Here is a 19,568-nt window from a genome sequence, read left to right as displayed (position 1 = left end):
TATTTCGTATCGTTGCAACAAGAAACAGACGAAAAGAGTGACGATCGAGTTTGGTCGTTAACCCCTAGCGCTCGGAATTGTACTTCCTCGAATTGATTGGTTACTCGGAAATCTCGCGGTGGAGCATGAACCACCTCTTCGTATTTCGCTTATCAACCGAACATTTTTTTTTAAATGCCGCATGTAATACTTGGCACATTATATGAAATTACTCAAATTAACTTTCGAAAAAAGTTTCGAAACTTTGAAAACTATATAGAAAACTAAAGCTTTCATATACGTATTCTCTTAAAGATAGAAGAAACCAACATTTGCTACGTAGAACTATCAGTATAATCGATAAATAAATGTAACTGGAAATTTGTAATCATATCTAACGTATCTAAATATTCGATATCTGGTTTAAAAAACTTTTATATTTATCATACGAGCATACTACCTACATCAGTTTCGTTTTTTCGTTAAGAAATATCAACGAACATGGTATTAACATGTAACCGCGTCAACGAGAAACGTACGATAGTTGTATTAACTCTTATCGCAAGGCAAAAGGAAGTTTATACGAGCAATCAGATTTTTAAGAAACATGGAATTTATTAAATTACGCGATCTGTCGTGGATGTATGAGTTAGTTGCGTTATATAAAGATTAAACGAGTCTAATACGAAGGTCATAACACCAGTGATGACAATCTTCTGCGCTACCATTTCTATTTACAACTCTTACGGTAACGTTATCGATGTTGCTCGGTAAGGGTAGTAGATCAATTTATGATCTCCTCTAGGTATGCATATCAATGCTATACGTACGCGGGGAAAGAAATATAATAATTTTACGTAATAATTATATAGTAGTCCAAACGTATAGGAAATACAAAAGAAAATTCTCCATAATATTTTATTTTTCTCTATCTTACTCTGCTGCAAACAATTGAAACTGAAACGCATATTTACGGTATTATCCAATTCCGCTTGAATAATTTCCTGAATGATCGAGTTTCCTTTTGAAGTTTCGTTTTATCCAACGAATAACGCGATAGTTAACGTAAGCATCGGATGTTTTCATGGAAGGAATGAAATCGCAACTTTTCATAATTACCGAAACAAGTTTGTTTCGAGTTACGACCAAGAACTTTTGTAAAAGCTTCTCAAACAGCTGCAAAGCAACTTTCACCTTTACAAAAGCTTTTATATCCTCTTGGTCGCTGGTCGTTGCAACAACGATATCGACGTTCTTCCCTCTGATATACAGTTATTGTTTATTACCGAAATAATTTACAAAAGCAACTAACGAAATAATATTATTTAGAGAAAACATTTTGTCGCGTTCCTACATTTCTCTTTCGCATTATCGAATAATATTCCCGTTATCGGCTAAACCCTCCAGCAGGAAAGCTAAACATTAGCCCCAACCTTGGAATCGACTCTAAAGTTCGTTCAAGGACATAAAAACTACCTGGGCTATTCTCCTTCTTCCTCTTTCTATTCCCTTTATATCTATATATCGAAATATCGAAATCGATTCGAATCGTAACTGGTTTACCCTGCGTGTACCAAAGCGTGACCTTGAACGACATTTCGTCCCGCAAATACACGATACACCGTGATTAAAAACGTGACGTGTCTGGCAGCGAATCGCGTTGCATTAATTACATGCGGAGACCGTTTGCTTGTCTATCGGTTGGAAAGAACGCGTACCTTGGTGTCTGGTCCCAGGCCAAGGCTGATCTCACCCCGCAGCCCGGATGGAAGTGGAACGGTCTACGAGCGGGAGGGGCGTTAATCCCTGCGAACGGTACCATAGAAACGGTACCGGTGGGGTCGTTACGTGTGCCTGCCTGCAGACCAGCGGCGTCGAGCCACCACTCCGGGCTACTCTGGTACCAGATAGACGGTGGTGTGCGTGCGAGCGAGAGATCACGATATAATCCAGCCCAAGGCCCCTAAGAAAAGGGGAAGGTCTTCTTTGTCCCTCGGTCCCTCGGGCGAAGGACCGCACGGCCAGATGTCGGCTGACGGCGATCCTTGCGACTGCGTCGACATGCACGCACTCGTTCGTTCGCTGTGTCTCGCCTTACTCCGTCTTTCCAATCATCCACTGACGCACTTCCTTATCGGTGTGTGCGCGTATGCGTGCGTTCCTCTCTTAACGTAGGCGTCATATACGCAAGCGTACATACGCCCGCGATCCCGTGCCACCGCACGCTCACGGATATTGCGTATCCTTCGTGGGTATTTTTGGTGACCGTGTGCCGCTACCTCGGCCGTACCAACTTGGAACACGCGGTTTTCTGGAGGCGAGAGCATGCGAACCCTCGCCCTCTTTCAACCACGCTCTTGCGCATTGTTCCTTTATGACGGTGCACCGGAGGGCGGACGTGTCTCGTTAGGCTGAAAGGTGAACGCGAATTTTCACGGAGAAAAATGGTTGCTGTTTCGAGTACCTCGGATGGTAGAGAATAGCACTAGGAATTATTTAGATGGTCAAACAACGTTCATCCTTAAAGCAAGGGAATTTCTGTTTGTATACGTTAATTTCTTTCGAAGGATATGATAATTCGTTGAAAATATTTCCGAAGCTTTATAGGCGTTCGATGGTAACGAAACCGGCGTGAAAATGTTTTTTTTTTTTAGTTTATAATAAACAACCTTTAGAAGAGACAATTAAAATTTAAACTAAAATTGTTTCGTAATAATCTGTAGGATATTCCGTCAGATGAGAAACGCGTTTCTTCGTTCTTGCTATTTTCCGATAGACAGGGCGGTGGTTCGTGGTCTCAGCTGTTCGAGGTTCTTCGGGCGAGCGTACCAATGTCAGCTTAACAATGGAAAACAATTTGCGCTTATCCATGGTAGAGTTTGTACTTTGCTAGTACGAACGATCTACTCAGCTATTGAAATCCCTTCTTTGGTATAACGAATCTTTCTTAGAATTTCCTAGGTACCGGAATATGACTCGCTGAGTCAGGGTTCTTGTGCAACCTTGAATGTTTCGTACCTGAAACCGTAAAAATGCTTTGTCTTGAAGGGATAAGACTTTCCTCTTTGTCCCTATTAGTACAAGAGAATTTTACAACCGGAATGTCCGGAGAACCGACGATATTCCGAATAAGACGTATCTACAATATGATACGTAATTATTTTTACGCGTCTGACTCGTTACAAACATTATCAATAAACGGATTTTCGCTGATTTATATGGTAGACTTTAGCGAATTTCGAAATATAATTCTGTCTTGTTTTTCAATCCTATATTTTTTTTTTTTTTTTTTAATTCTTTACATTCACAATTTGTCCAGTTTTGACATTTGGTAGAATTTTCGATCTTATATGTCGACGTTAAGGTTGTAATGACAAATATCCTTATTGGCATACGATTTCTTCTTTCGATCTCATATTCATTTTTCTTAATATCTTACAAATTTTCTTACTAATTGTATTACAAGTTTTCTTCTAATATCACGAATCTCTTTTGTCCGCTAACTCTTTTGTGAGCAAGAAATAAATAGGTAAAATAAAAATTCTCGGCTCAAAGCAGAATTAAGAAAAGCGTGGTACTTTGAACAGCACCAAAGGTTATTTACAATTGAAGTCTACATAGTTTCTCCGCATTTTGTCAACCTTCGACGTTGAATGCCCACCCCGTACAAATTTTGACCTGTGCAGGCGTAGAAAGGTCCGAGGAAGCTGCTTAAGTTGTAAAATTTTTGAATAGCTAGAAATCCGGAATTACTGTCCGTTTAACTGTCTAAAACATTATGCATGCAAAACATAATAGGGTCGTTGAAATTTCTGGTGTGAACATACATTGTTAAATCGTAGAAAATTTTACGGAGAACGACTATTCGGTGGAGACATTAAAATCAAATTATAGACGTACTACGATTTGTTTTCAAATGATATAAGCGGTTTAGGATGAATAACCTTTTTCACGTTTAACGCACCTTTTGTTCTGACCAAACGGAACCTTGCAATTAGAATTGTTTAATGACGCTGGCCTAAGAAAGGAAAGTAGGTATTGAATGATAAAGTAAACGGAATTTAGGACAGCCGTCGTAAATAAAATGGTCGAGTTTTAAGGTTAAAGTTCGTTCCAATGAATTGAGATATATTATACCTATTCTCATTTCCCCAAATCTTGGAAATACGCTGGTCATACAAATGTATTATACAAAAATGGTTTACGATATATTATTTCTATTTTCCTTTTTCGTATACTGTCGAAACGTAATCTCGTATCGACGACGTGACGAAAATAGAGAATCGAAACTGGCCATCGATCCAAGATACCACCGTAGGTATCATCAAATCAGTCGTGATAATCACTCGTAAACCTGAAATAAATCGCTGGTGAACTATGACTGCCGGTTCCCGAAGGAGCATTTGCATTCCAGGAAAATGTCTTAGCTGTTCCAAGGTCGAAGGTTAAGAACGCTTGATCCAATAAGGCGGAATAAACGCAGGATGAAATAATTATCATAGATTATTCTTTGGAGCGCGTCTCCTCGAATCCTTCGCCTCGGATATCTGACAACAGGTATAAATAAAATATCAGCGATCGTCGTGCCACGTAATCTCGGCTATATCCTCGACGTCGTATGACTGTCTGTCGTCGTCGTACAGTCGAGATAGAAATCGATAACGAAGACAGAAGCGTCATTATCATAAGCACAACAGTCAGCATCGAGAAATGATTCAACAGTGTAGTAAAGAGAAAGAAAGGTAGAGGGTCAGAGAGACAGGGAAAGAAAGAGGCTAGAAAAAAAAAAATCTATTGTTAGGTTGACTTCGACCTCAGAGGTTGCTCGTGTGAGGAGAAGGTGACGTTTTCATTGGTCTTTGATCTTTGGTATCCTGGTAACGCAGCAATGACGTCATCCGGTGATCCAAGCCCGGTCGGTTACCATCCGTTACCATCGTGCAATACCACCCTCGGGCGTGCCTTCCAGCCCCAGTGCGTTTCACCACCACGGTCATCCCCCTCCTGGAAATCCCCCTCGCAATTCCGCCCTCCAAACGGGCTCTGACCCCTGTTACGCTATCGCGTTTATAGCAGTAACGAGAGGAAGAAAGAGCAGGTTCCTAACGCGCTACGAGACGCTATATGGGTTCCAGCCTGCGAACCGATGGATCTTCCTTTCAACCCTTTTGCTTCCAGACTGGGAAAAAAGACGCGAGTTTCTTCACCGAGAGATTTATGGTGTTCTTTGCGCGTAGATACATCGCCATCACGATTCGAATAATTGGAAAGATTTCTATATGTCGGAGATGAAAGGAAAACCGGAGCCTTCCCTTTGCAATTTTGAGGAAGCCTTCTAATGCTTTAGCCTAGATTTTATCATAACTGTAATTAAGCAATTGTCGTTTGTAATTGTTTGACATTTGTGAAAGCGAAAGTGGGTTCGAGGTGACAACTGGTCGCCGAACGTAACCACGGTCACGGGATAAACGTTTTGCCTGACGAAGGTGTGAATCGGTTGTATCGTTCTCCCTAGAAATCACATAGAATTGTACTTTAGAGATGTCGATATAATGGGATACACGTTGTATTAGGAATCAATCTCCAGACAGAAACTGCCTAGTAACGGCGTTTGGATCTTTCTCGATGTTTCCAAAGAGTATGCAACAAACTTTTGACAGAAATTGCCTGGCAACAACGATTGGAACCTTCTCGATGTCTCCAGCGAGCATATAACAAACAAATGCAGTCGTATAGCGAAGAAGATTTTCATCGGATATTCGTTCGTGTGATCGCCTTGGAAAGTGATACATCGACCAATTTACCGAGTGTCTCAGCAATCGTATTTTTGTGTTTAAAATTATTCTACGCATAGTAAAGAGTTATCCCGTTGACCGTGGATTCGTTTGAACCCCGGAAACATTGTTAATAGCGTTAATTAAATTCATTATTCGTTAAATCTATCAATCGTTAATCTCATTATTCGTTAAATCTATCAATCGTTAATCTCATTATTCGTTAAATTTATTATTCGTAAGACATATTATTTGTATCTCTTATTGTTCGTTAAACTTATTATTCTTTAATCTAATTATTAGTTAAACTTATCGTCTGTTAATCTTATCATTCATTAAACTCAATATTCGTAATATTTTGTAAAATCTTGTATATTCGCGTAAATATAATCTCTGTCTCGTAAAACGACGACTAACTCAAACGAAGAATCGTTACGCGCCTTAAATCTTAATGTTAACCCGACATATATATCGGTTGCTTGTCGGTTTCACCCTTTGGACTTTAACGACGAGGTGCTCGGACGAGCGATTTCGATGCGACGTTGAAACGATTTTGATTTTCCTTCGTGGCTTTAGCAACTGCAATTGCCCGTTCTTGTTTTTGATATCGCGAATGACGATAGGTATCAATTATATCAACTTGTCCGAAAAGTGTTTTTCTTTTGCAGACACGTCTTTTACAACGACGCATCTTTGTACAAATACGAAACCTAATCTGTCGAACGTTGTGATAGAACAAAATGGATCATTCGTAATTCGATAAAATAATATAAAACGGGAAATGTTGTGCGTTCGTTACTTCCTCATAAAACGAAAGAAACCTTTCGGACGACCTAATATTTCTGTGTCTCTCTCATGGTAGAGTTATTTTGATTTTTCCTTTTTTACGTACATCATTCAAGTCGTCTACCTTCTACCGTCATGATAATTTAACGTCGCATAAACAGCGGATATCTATCCAATAGATATATCGTCGAATGTATCTCTTTGGGCGTACAGATTTTTGCGTAGAAAATTGATCGATGTCTATCTGGTATTCGATTAGCGGTATAAAAAGTATGAATCCAATATAAAGGTATGTAAAATACCTTTTAACGTATCGACAAACTAGCGTAAAAAACCAGCCAGCAGTTTGGTTCGTATATAGTACAGAATATAGAACTCGACGATTTTTAGTTAACTGGTTTAATGTGGAAGCAACAGGCACGCTTTTGTGTATTCTCTTTGACGAGTACTCGTCAAACTCGAATATGAAACTAGATTGATCCAGTGGTAGCCCTTTTAAATACACACAAAGATTAAAACGTGTAAGGGTTTCGAAACGCGATACCACAGGTTTTGCCATTTGTACTAGAAGAAAGGAAAGTTGCCTTTCGTTTCGCCGAAATATGTTCGGCACGCGATTTGCTCGAAATATTTCGTGAAGTTTAATTATTTAATTATCGAGATTGTTAAGTGGCGATGCAGAGAAAACTTCGCGGTCTCGCGAGGTGTATGATAATACGCGATACAACAATTTGGTGCACGGTTCTCCAGTTCCGAAAACGATTCTCCGGTGCATTGGAAACGTCGGCTTTGTACCTGGTGTAACGGGGACAAAGAAAGGATGAATTAAACATAACTTGGTACAACCGATCGGATGGTCATACTTTATACATTACTAACCACGCGACCATACGACAATACATCTGCTTGGTTTTTATTTTAGCACAAGGTGTTTTCTGTTGGCTCGAGACACGATCGCAAGAGAAGTATCGTGTCAATTTCGAAAAAATGATCGATAAGCGAATTTTTGTCAAACTACACGGGCTTGTCGAGGTCCAACGTTGCCTTATGCCGACCGAAAGAGTCCGAATGTCCAATTGTGGTAACAGCTGGGGTGATTTAATCGAGGATTATGTTGATTTAACTGATTCAATAAAATCGAAACGACGGAAAAGAAGATTAACAAGTGTATAGAAGTTATTTAAAGAGAAATTGATGGATGTTTCTGTTTATCTTGCGATGTTTCAATGCGTTTAACGCGTCTCGACGTATTTAATTCTCTAATTTCTTGCCAACCACGACTGTAAAAGTCCTATAGTTGGGAAAATTACGCAATTAACAAGCTCCAGATGGACGTACGTCGTTCGAATAGTACGAACGGTACCCGTTACTTAGTTTCTGAACTGGTAAATTCGGAAGATTTCAACGATCCGTCACGCGGTATCTAAACCAACTTGCTCGATACTCGCGACGTTATTATCGTGGAAATTTTCTCACCTGCGTTTCTTACTTTAGTCTTACTGTACGAATCGCCTATACGTATCTAGTGTATACGCGATGATCGATCATGTATTGGTCGGATGCTGTCAAGGTGACACAGCGAATAATCGCGCTGTCCACGAAGCCTCGAGCAGCCGTCCGGTGATTCGAAAGCATCTCGGTGATGACGGATTTGGGAAGCCACTCGAATTCTCCGGAGACTTGGACAGACAAAGTTGGCAGGTTTTGGCAGGCAAGCAGGCACAGGCAAGCAGCGCAGGCAAAGAGAGGGTGGCTTGGACTTTGGATCGGATGGCGGGTATTGATCCTAGCGAACCTAGCAGCGGGGTGGCCGGGACCCCGCCTCAAGGATGAAGGGTGTCTCCCCTTCTCTCGTTCCCTTTCGCTCGAGCCTCACAGTCACACCGGTGTTAAAGCGAGACGAAGATAGGAAGAACCACGCGAGTGGGGTGGTTGCCCCTTAAGAGAGAGGGGTGAACCACCTAGAACGCGCCCGTGTACCAAAGATACCATGCCTTAGGTCGGCGTAATAAGCGGACGAAGTGGTTGGAAAACGAGCCGAGAGGCAACCTGGAGAAACGATGAAAAATCTTGAGAAGCCAGGTGAGCCCACCAAAGCTTGCTTTCCACCGTTTCCGGCTAAATATGTAATATACCATGTTACACCGCGCCACACCGCCGCGTGCTTTCTTTTCCCGCTGCTTTCCCTCCGTCTCTTTCTACGCTCGTTGGTGAACCGCCGACGACGCTTCTGCCTTGCCACGCGGTCAACGTAAATTTCACTCTCCCGCCTGGTTTGCTTCGTGCTGCTGAAACCACGCGTACGCAAGGAATGTAAGTTAACGCGTGGCTACCAACCACGTTCGATTTAACTCTGTTACGGAACCAATAAGAATTTTTCTTCATCTGGACGCGCAGCTTTTTATCAACGATAAGCTGGTCACCGTGGATCGTATCGTATGAAGCGATCATGTCGTGATATTTTTCTATGGTAACGTATAGATATATTTTCTTGCGTGCAAATGCTTTGACCAATGAGTCACTACAGCCGGTATACCTCCTCGGTTGATTCGCCCGTGTTTATTTTCCCGATTGCTTGACCGCTGGCAAACAATTTGTTCGTTTGAAAATATGTCGATTACTAATCATTGGAAACAATATTATCACACAGATATAAATAGAGTTTATTTACGTCTTATTAAACATGTACACGTTAAGAATATAGATTCTCAGTGTACGTGTGTTTCGTATTATATAGAATCCTTATATTTACGAATTTTAAAGTAACGTTGTCAAACAGAGGATGGAAAGATAGTAGGAAACTGATCGCTGGTACCATCTCAGCCGCCCTCGGGCAGAAGCTTTTCGATCCTCTGCGTACACGGTGAATGCGTCGGAATACGCATGCTCCGATGTTCATACTAACAGACTCATGTTCGAAGATGGGTTGGCACCAGTCACATCAAGTTCCGATTACGGTTTCTGGCGACACTGTATACATTCCCACAGTCGTGCAATTATTGCCGCCGTTATGACGGCGACGTCCATGTTCTAGCAATTTCGAGTTAAGTTCGATCAATAGGAATTTTAATGAAAACGTTCACCAAAATTCGTTGACATTTTTTTCTTTTGTTATTTGGAATCGAAATATTGATCAATACACCGTACGCTTTGCTTTACCGCGATTTGCTTTAACGTTTTCAAATTAAAAATCAGAACCTTGGAATATTTTGATAAGATTGAGACGTAACAACTGGTCTCGATAGAAATAGCAAGATTAAGAAGTAAATTAGCAATTCGTGTGCGTATAAGCGATTGTGTCATCATTGTCTGTCTTAATGATTTCGTATCGCGTTACACGATGATAGAATTGATTTTGACGCGTAAACGTGCCGATGCAAGAACACAATCGCGGCTAGACAAACGGAGAACAGCGACGAAGGTTACAAAGCGACGACGTTGTACGACGTTGCCTATCGCGGAATACTTCCGTTTCTAGGAGATAACGGTGGAACAGATTAAAAGAAAAGGCGGTTAAAATTGCGTAGCTCGATTGTGGGCAACCCACGGCCAGACGAATCCTCTTTCGTCCCACGAAGAGGATTTTTCGACCTGTAGCAGCCAAGTTGCTGTGTAAAACGGCGAAAGGGAGTCGCAGCTGCGCATCCTTCTTGGTCGTTCTCCAGGCGGTCGTGTCTGGTGGCCCCAAGTTGGAGACGCCTCGGCTTATTTCCCTCCTGTGCCAGCTGTGCGGAGCGCCCGCACACAGCCTGCCCTGCTAAGACCATCCACGCAACAAAGATGAACAAAGACGAGGACAGACTTACTGGCTTCTAATATTGGACGAAGAAAGAAAGAACGACCGTTCTAGCCGACCAACGGAGGAAGAAGCGAAAACGTGCTCTAGTAGCCGCGTTGGAGAGTGAGACGAGCGGCTGCGTATCGTCATGGAAAGAAGCGAGACGCGCAACGTCCTCTCTGTCTCTCTCCCTCCCTCCCTCCCTCCCTCCCTCTCTCTCTCTCCCCCTCCCCCCCTCTCTCTCTCTCTTCACATTGGACCAAGAAAGAAGAGTCTTGGGACAACAAGGAAGAAAGAGAAAGGTTACCCTCGATCGTTTGATGGAGGGGTCAGGTTGCCACGGAGGTACGGAGGGAAGAGCGAGACCACCGGAAATCGGTCTGTCCTTATTTGAGAGGCCGCGTGAACCACACCGAAGTCTGGGCTTTCGTGCCTGCTTCTCTTTTCGATGGCTTCTCTTTGGCTCCACGCGGTCAAAAGAGTGAACGCACTGGTCACGCATCCAGACAAAAACTCTCCAGAGAACCACGCCATGAAGATGTTTCTGTTAGAACACGGTTCTGGTACCAGGACGCAGTCGGTTTCCGCAGAAGCGTTCCGAGAAAATCGTTGAGCCGCTGCCGAGAAGGAGAAAGAACGATTGGGAACGTGGGGGAGATACCTCGACGCGTTCGTCGCACTGGTTATACGATATCGCATAAGGGGAAAGATCCTCGTCGAGAATCGATGGGAAGCTGTTGCGTTGCAGGAGAACGTTTGTCTTGGAACTAGAGCGTCTACATCGAGCCTCGTCGAAGACCTTCTGTTATTGATGACAATACGGGAGATTATTTTTACTGCGCGCTAAAGATAACAACGAATAACTCTGATTTCACCATCATCGTCTGGTTCGAGTCGATAAGTTCAAAAACTCAAATTCGTTAATTCCGGGTGAAAGTAAGGATTTACAAGCAGCGAAAAGAAACTTTAACGCGACCATGAAATAGATCTTTTTTTTATTTATTTATTTATTTATTGCATTTTACAATTTGTCCAGTAGGACATTTGGTAAAATATTATAGCTTAGTGATATAGTAATATAGCATGTGAATGGCTACCCCCAGTGGGATACCATCTTCGAATTGAAATAGATCTGTACTTGTTCTTCATTCAATGAAGAAAATCTGTCTGTCGTACGCAGAACGAACTACATCTATAGCGATATAACTGGATGCCATTAATCCCACTAATACACGGAAGAACATACGTTATCTGGTACGCGTGTCTTGATTATCGAACCAAAATGACCGATGTGGTGAACCTAATATCGCTGAGATTGTTAATTTGTTTCTCTCGCCCTTGAGAATCCTCCTCGGACCAGTTCCTTATCAGCGATGATATACATATTGAAAATCTAGATTCCACGCATATGTGCAACCTTGCAAGCTTCCTCCGATCGATCCATTTAGGTTAATCGATCGACGATTATTAAATAACTTATAAGTAACTGGAACGCGCCTCTTTTTTCCATACAATAAATTTATTTCGCATTATTTTGGAATTTCGATTTAGTAAGAGGATTGTTTCGTTATTGTATACATTATTTGACATCTTAAGTTCTTTTTTATCAAAATCTAACATCATCTATGGTTAAACTTAGCTTCGTTTGAAACCGGATCGGGATAGAGCTTTCTAAAAGTCATAAAAAAACAACCCTTATCGTATAAAAGTGCCTAAATATTCAGTAGAGCGAAAGCTTCTTTTTATACGTGTATTAATAATTTGCTGAAAAATCAATCTTTTCGATTTTACGCGTCAACGTAGGAACCGAGTCGTTCCATTTTATTCGTGGCTACAGCCACGTTCTAAGTAATATCTAGAAGCGTTGGAAGCATTTAAGGTGTTGCAGAGGCGAGGGATGTCGTGTGCCAACATCCCCGGTGATTCCTCGCTCAATGCCAGATCTCCTCCCCTTTTTGCTTGCTTTTTTCTCGAAGCAAGAGGCTGACCCTCCAGCATCACGATCTTCTTGAACAAATACAGAAATGTCCCAGAATCGTTGCTGCAACGCTTTCCTCCAACTTCGTTCTTCGACCGCGTTTCCTTTTTTGTCATCGGCCGCTCGAACAATTAAAATCGATTCGGATGATTTGATAGAGGACGTCGATCCTGGGTCGGTCGGTTCATGGAATTTTCTTGTATCCACACAATTAACCGGACTTATTGATCGTGCAGTTTCGGTTCGGTTGCGATCGAACGGGGTCAAGTTCTCCTTCCTTTGTGCCACATAAGATGCCATGAGAACCTGATTAGCGGCAATAGGAGAGGAATACTACTGTATTCTCAGATACGCGATAGAATCCCGTCGAAATATCGACACAAAGTGCGTAAAATGAAACAATATAGGCAAGGCTCGCCAGCATCGATTAGAACATCGATCTGGAATTAAAAAGTATTCACAACTTGAATATACCGGCTTTGAAATTGCGTGTTAACGATTCACGATTTTTCATTGCAAACGAATTACAAATTCGAATAAGAATAAAGAAACTTCTATATTCTTAGTCTCTTACGATATTTCAAGTTTCGGCTACATCTGGTTATGGGAAATTGAGTGCTACGATACACAGCAGAGCTACAAAACTGTGCTTTCCACCTTGTTCGCCAAGGTGTTAAATCCATCGAATTCTTTTCTTTGCAGGAATTTATCCAATTTCTATTCGCTTTGGGCTTAAACTCGCGTCTCTTTTACTTGAACTGATTTTACCTGCTATGGTAAAATTAAAAATAAGTATACAGGTGTATATACTATATTTTCTCTGCGTTATTTAAACGCGTTAGACGAAACGGTCTTACCAGAGGAATGTTCATTCATCGGCAAGAAACTTTCTACGAATGCTATAGTCGCTAAACAGTTGAATGGAATAATTAAAGGCTCAACTTTATCAACCGTTCACGTTTCTGAAAAAGTGTACCATTCGAAGACAAATAAACGTACTCGGAACACGTTCGTACGTGCGCTGACGTATTAGAAGAAGCGATCACACATTCGGAGAGTTCGATCGAAGATTCCATCGCGAGTGCTCTTTACTGTAATCGAACTCCTCGCTTCGATTATTTTTAGAAGGCCTCCTGTAGGACTCTGCGTCCCATCAGGGTCCTTTCGTAACGGAACGAAACGAAACGGAATTTTCCGTGGTGATCCCAAGCAAGATTCTACAATAGGAAACGTCTACGATACGAGAGCGGAGGACATATTTCTTCCTTCCGATGATGACGGAGTTCTTCCGAGACTAAATTCGAGTCGACGAAGCACAAAGGCAAGATCTGATTCTCTTTAACGCTTAACGCGTGTTTGCCCAGTACTGGACAATAGTCGTCGTCGGTAGGAAGCAGCGGGTTCAGCATGCTGTCGCAGACAAAGCGAACGCGAACCATTCGTGGAGATGAAGAGAAAAAGAGTACGCGTAACCTAACGCCCCTGTGAGGACCAGGTTGAGGAAGCGCATCGTGGCTGAAGGAGAAGGGTCGCAAAGCGCACGAGAAGGACGGCGAGGAGAGAGAGGAGATCGGTAGCGGTTGGTTATACCGGATAACGGAGACAAGGAGGACCGCGTGGTTCGAGGGGTAGCGAACCCCTGAAGGACCCTAGCCGGTAGCGGTGACCTCCTCCCTCTTTTTCCCTGTCTCCCTGGTCTCTCTTCCTTCCAACCCTGTCCCCCCTCCACAATACTCGTCATCCCTGCCGCGACGGCATCGGAGCACGATCATTGGTTCACCGGTTTCACGCAGACACGAGGAGGCACACGCAGCTGCCACTGGCTGTCTCTTGTTCTACAGCCGGACCCGATCGGCCAGTCTGAAGGAGAAGCAGCGCGCGTTCAGTAGTTAGCAAGGTGTCCATCAGGAATACTCAGTGTTTCACATTACGGTCGTGTGTTACTCATCGATAGTTATATTTATTTTTCAAAGTGTCACTATCCTCGTGGAAATTAGAACCGTCCGCGTTTCCGTTCTTCAGTCAGTTACAGAGGAAGACGTGACGGCAGCAGCAGCGATTGCCCCTTGGTGTTCTCTCTCGTGACTACCACGAGTCGTATATACTGACAAGTTCGGTGATTTTCGTGCTCTCTCGTCGACGATCGTCGTTCAGCCACCGTCATCCGTCGCCATCTTGACGATCCGCCCACCAATCAACGTCACGATCAAACAGCGCTGATCGTCACGAACGGAGAAAGGTACGCGAGGCGACACCTTCCGCCGACAACGCGGACCCGTCTCTCGCACGTGTTGCGGAAAAAGACGTATGCGGTACACACGCGTTTCCCCGATCGTCGTCGTCGTGTTGCTGTTGCGCTTTCTTCAATTTACAACTCCCACCCTCGTGCGGTGGACGGTCGATTTATAGGAGGCGCGCGACCGCGTGTGCGTGTGACGTTTTGAATTTGAGTCGTGAGGAAGTGGAGGCGTCTGCTCGAAGGCCTACGCACACATCGTTTTTTGGTACTCTGCCGTCCGTATTCCCTTTCCCCCTCCAGCCTCCTCGTTGTCTACTCCTCTCTTTCGCTCTTTGATATTCGGTCCCCTTCTACGTCGCTAGCCACAGTTCGCAGGGCGTCGCACGCAGGGCGGTACCGATGCCCTTTCGACCTCCCGCGGTCATCTAGAGTACGCAAGAGTGCTTCCGTCGCGTGACCGTCTCACTCTTGTTTCTCACGTTCTACGATATCACGGCAGTGATACGTTTACGCTTTAAGACTTTCCGCCTGCGACGCTCGTCCTTTAGGAAAGAGGCGATTCTTCCTCTATCGGGCCACACACGTGCAGTGTCTTAAAAAAAAGGAACATCCGAAGGATCCAACAGAAGCCGATCGAACAATTTGAACATCGAACATTTCCATCTTTGCCGCGTTCGTCAGTGTTCGTGTGGATCCATGCACACCCACGTGCGTCTGTTTTGAGTATCGAAGTGTCACCGATTCCTGGCAAAGCAGCTCAGCCGGCAAAACGCATCTAGTCACGCGTTTGCTACCAAAGTAAACGAAGTTCACGCCGTTAACGACGCTTCGTCGATTAACTATTGGAACAATTTCAAGAATCGTTCATCAGGAAGAAGAGGATTGGATCGCATCTGTTCGCACCGGAAGACTCTGGTTACCGACGCGTACATCGATCGTCAGAAACAAAGGATCGCTGCAAAACGCCCACTTACGCTCTAAAGTGAAAGAATAGTACTTCGTGTTGTTTCGTGAGTTATGAGAGCAACGTTGGTGTTCTGGAAATCATGACATTGTGAAGATGGATGTTGGACGACGATAGAATTTCCAACCTTATCATCGAGGATGTCGTAGAGAGGTGTTATCGCGTGTTAGTTGAGTGTGAGTGAAACACTGTTGTGCGCGAAACACTGTGTGTGCGTTAATCATTTTATACGAAGGAGACAACGGATTAAGAGGTTACAATGCCGCAGTGCGCCGTGGCTACGTGCCGCAACAGTCATCGTCAAACCCGCGGTCGTTGTATCCGCTACCATCGATTCCCCCAGATACCGGAAGTACGCTCGCGATGGGTGCGCGCGTGCGGTCGCGTGCCCCTCTCGAACGGCGAGATACCGTTCAACATACAAACTGCGCGTATATGCTCCCTCCACTTCACCAACGATTCTTATGAGAAGGATATGGAGCACCTTGTGCTTGGTCTTCCTGCGCGCAGTAGGTTGCGTCGTGGTGCTGTACCGACGATCGGCGTGCCGGTGAACGTGCAGCCGGTCACCAAGATGCTGGTCGAGGACGCGAAGCGCTCCCTCCTCAAGGTCACCCATGCTAAAATGCTAAATGGTCAGAAAGTGATCGGCAAGAATGGTCTGTCTGACAGTAAGCAGCAGCAGCATCAGCCGGCCACGGAAAGGCGGCAGCAGCAGCACCATCACCAACACCAACAACGTGCGAAGAGTGGCAATCAAGTGAACCAAGAGCAAAAGATGGCGGGCATCGACGTACTGCTTGCCCTCGGACTCAAACCCGCGCCACGGTGAGTCGTTTTCATTCGGTCCCAACGATTACGTTCTCGATAATGAATTCGAGGACGAATCTAGTACCGGAAGTGATAAAGCATTCTATTTTCTTATATTGTTTATATCTCTTCATGTCTCTTATATTATTCTTCCTTATTTGTATATAACAAATTGTTATCATATTTCGTATCGCCTGTATATTCTTCGTTCCGTTGTTGAAATCGTACACGAGATTTCGTGTTACCATGTTTCTGGCTTTTTATTTAACGAAAGCAGAAACGTCGTTGTTTAAATGAAATAGTTAATCAATCGAGGTTAATAAAGATTAGCTTGCTAGCTGAAAGAGGAAACATCGATGATTATGACGTTTAGTAAGAGCGCGGCAACCAAGAAGACCTTCGGCGCGACCTCTGGTAGGAACGACGGCGCATTGATCCACAATCACGGATCACTCGTAACTCTCGCTGTTTTCTCTCGGTCTATGAGAACTACAGAAACTATAGTACGTATCACGAAGAAACTCGATGGTTCGGGTTTCCACTTCGAGTTTCTTCTTCGGGTCTTTAATTTCAAGGTCACGCTTCAAGGTCATGCATTCGACTTTTTAAGAGAATAGGGACACTCGTATTAAATTCGAAAACGATATTACGCTTCCTTCGACGTTACGATAATTTTTTTCCATGAAAGCACGCGTAGATATAAATTTTATTTCGATTCGCAACGATAAAATTCAAGTTAACGGTGTACGATAGAAGCGCGAAGATAGTTACATAATTTTTTACGTGCACAAAATAGCTATTACATGATTACAGTTAGGAAGGTCTCGTTAATTTTTCTGCGGTAACGTGATTCAGTTGCAAGCCTGTTACTGCTGGAACGAGAATACGAATCATGGAAATTACTCGAGATCGAATTTGTGTCGAAGTAATCCATCTAACAAAAGACAATTGCAAAGCTAAGATCATTACGATATTTTTAATTTCACCAGTTTTATAATCGAACGACGAAGAATTTTTAATCTGTCTAAAGTATATAAAACAAACAAGAATCGATGCCGTTAAGAAGAAGCTCGTAATTACGAGTAAGATTCGTTATCTGCTTGTGAGCATGAACGTAAGAGTACATTGTAAGTAACGATGTATACTGAGCTGAGTGGTAAAATGTGCGTAGGTAAGCGAGACACGAGCTGGAGAACGCGTCAGAAACACGGATGTTGGACGTCTTTCTACATGGTCTCCACTAGTTCGTGTTGACCAATGAAACTCTACGTCTTTATCTTTTTCCCTGACGCACGTGCAGATAATGCAGATAATTCTTCAACATCTGTCTTCGTTTTAAGCTCTTCTTGAACGTCTTGCCCCTTCCAGTTCGATCACATTTTTACACCTTTGATCCTTTTTACCTCTCTGTTTTCGTTACATTGTACTCGACCGATTGATAAAAATGCTTTTGTTTTTACAAACAGATAATGCGTATTTGCTTAAATTTCATTTTGCGGGCATTCGTTATTTTCTTTTAATATCTTCGTCTTCACTGGGAAGATAAAAATCACACGAAATGCATTTTTTTGCTTGGTTTTAACGGATTCTCGTTGCCTCTTTTAAGCAGGTAGATGTAGTAGTTAATCTAAAAGTCGAAGAACGCGCAAGAGCGTTCCGATCTGAAAAACAAGGCAACGATCGGAGTGTTATCGATACTGAGAATCGTTATCGCTTCGGTCGTGATCCAAAATAACGATACGTGAAAATACTTTGTAGGTCTTTCGTAGACTCGTAGAACGTTTTCTACGATACTTTACCTTAAAGCTTGTCGCGTCCAGTGTATATCTATTCGCAAATCTGATATCACCAAGGACGTGTATTCATTTTCTCCCCTTCAATGTCAACTTACTTCTTTCGTTTCAGCATAATCTAATTAGGTAATTAATTTGCTAATTCCTCCGCAACTTCATAAACAATTATATAAAGCAGATATATCGGTTAAGAATAAACGTTTTATAGAATTCATTGAAACGCCGAAACAAGAAGCGATTCGTATTGTACGTAACTGTGCGTTGTTTTTTTTTTTTTACAAATTTTATCGAGTTTCGATATTGAGCAACGAATCTACCATAAAAATTTCATAATTTTATGATTGACATAAACCACGAGTGGCATCGATGCGGGCAGTCGACGTTCACAGAGTGGCGAAAAGTATCGGCGTCGTTCGCAGGACGACCCGATGAAATTGCACATGTTACATTGTCGAAAATCGGTCGACTGGAAAGAACGAGAAAACGATCGGCGACGACCCAACCATCTTTGGTACACAAACAGTCGACCAGGGTCGTCTCCGCGACGGCGGTTTGACCTACGAACGACCTCGGGCCGAGAATCGACCGTCCTCCTTTCGTCATTCCACCTCGTGATATATCGTCGTTTCTCGTAGAACGCCGCGTGATCTTATGTGGAAAAGGCGCAGAACCGGGCAGAGTTTCACGGCTATCCTCGTCGGTTCGTCCACGAATCCTTGAGCGTGCAAGGTTCCCCCGAAGAACCATTTGCATCATGGTCGTCCAATGAAACACGTGACTGGTTTTGGGAATTCCAACGCGGGCGAAACGATTTTTATTACCGTTCATCCTCTTAAATTAAATACCGGGATCAAGTACTGCATTTTGCAATTTCAACGGACCAAAACGCTAATGGTGCGCCGATCGTTATCTCTTCTCGGATATTTTCGAAGACGTGCTCGCCTTATTATCATTCGAAAGTGGTGACGTTTTAATTTCGTTATTGGATAACGCGCCATGCTCCCCGCACGCTCGCGCCGCGTTGCAACCATTTCTTTCAGCCTCTACAGTGAGGCCATTTTTTCCTCTTGACGATGGAATTTGAGGAATCGATCGTTTTTTATTAAATTAACGGTTGCTTTTTACGCGAAGGTAACGAAGGCGACGTTCGAGTAATCTTTACACCCAATAGTGAAATGTCGAGAGTACAGCGTCGTCAATTTCATACAATATCACTGAGTATTTCGAAAACTCGACGATCAACAATCGTAATGTCTTTCGCTTTATCGCGCATTGCTGACATCTATGGAAAACGATCCGAATTTCTTTTTTGCTTTATTTATTGGCGCAAGAACAAGGAAATGCAACGCTAAAAATTCACTGAAATCGTACGCCAGCTATTGGTCGAACGATGACAGAACTTTGGACTAGTCTAGACCTGACTTAATCTAATTCAACCTCTGACCGATGCAGCAACGTTCGAGAAAG

At 43.1% G+C, this 19,568-nt stretch overlaps 1 protein-coding gene across 5 annotated transcripts in view; it reads left to right on the top strand.

Annotated features, from left to right (window-relative positions):
* Positions 1–19,568, top strand: part of LOC117235436 — a 36,117-nt gene that overhangs the window by 3,880 nt on the left and 12,669 nt on the right. Inside the window, exon 1 of one of the 5 annotated variants that reach the window (XM_033497453.1) lies at positions 15,152–16,326. The exons of the other annotated variants lie outside the window; for them this stretch is intronic. Coding sequence (XP_033353344.1) covers positions 15,758–16,326 — 569 coding nt within the window. The 5' untranslated portion in view covers positions 15,152–15,757. Of the gene's footprint in view, positions 1–15,151; positions 16,327–19,568 lie in introns of those variants that run through there. 5 annotated transcript variants of the gene reach the window in all.

Source organism: Bombus vosnesenskii, unplaced genomic scaffold, assembly GCF_011952255.1.
Source record: "Bombus vosnesenskii isolate JDL3184/JDL3185 unplaced genomic scaffold, Bvos_JDL3184-5_v1.1 scf7180000013316, whole genome shotgun sequence".
Taxonomy (NCBI): Eukaryota; Metazoa; Arthropoda; class Insecta; order Hymenoptera; family Apidae; genus Bombus; species Bombus vosnesenskii.
This window is presented reverse-complemented; position numbering and strand designations above follow the sequence as displayed.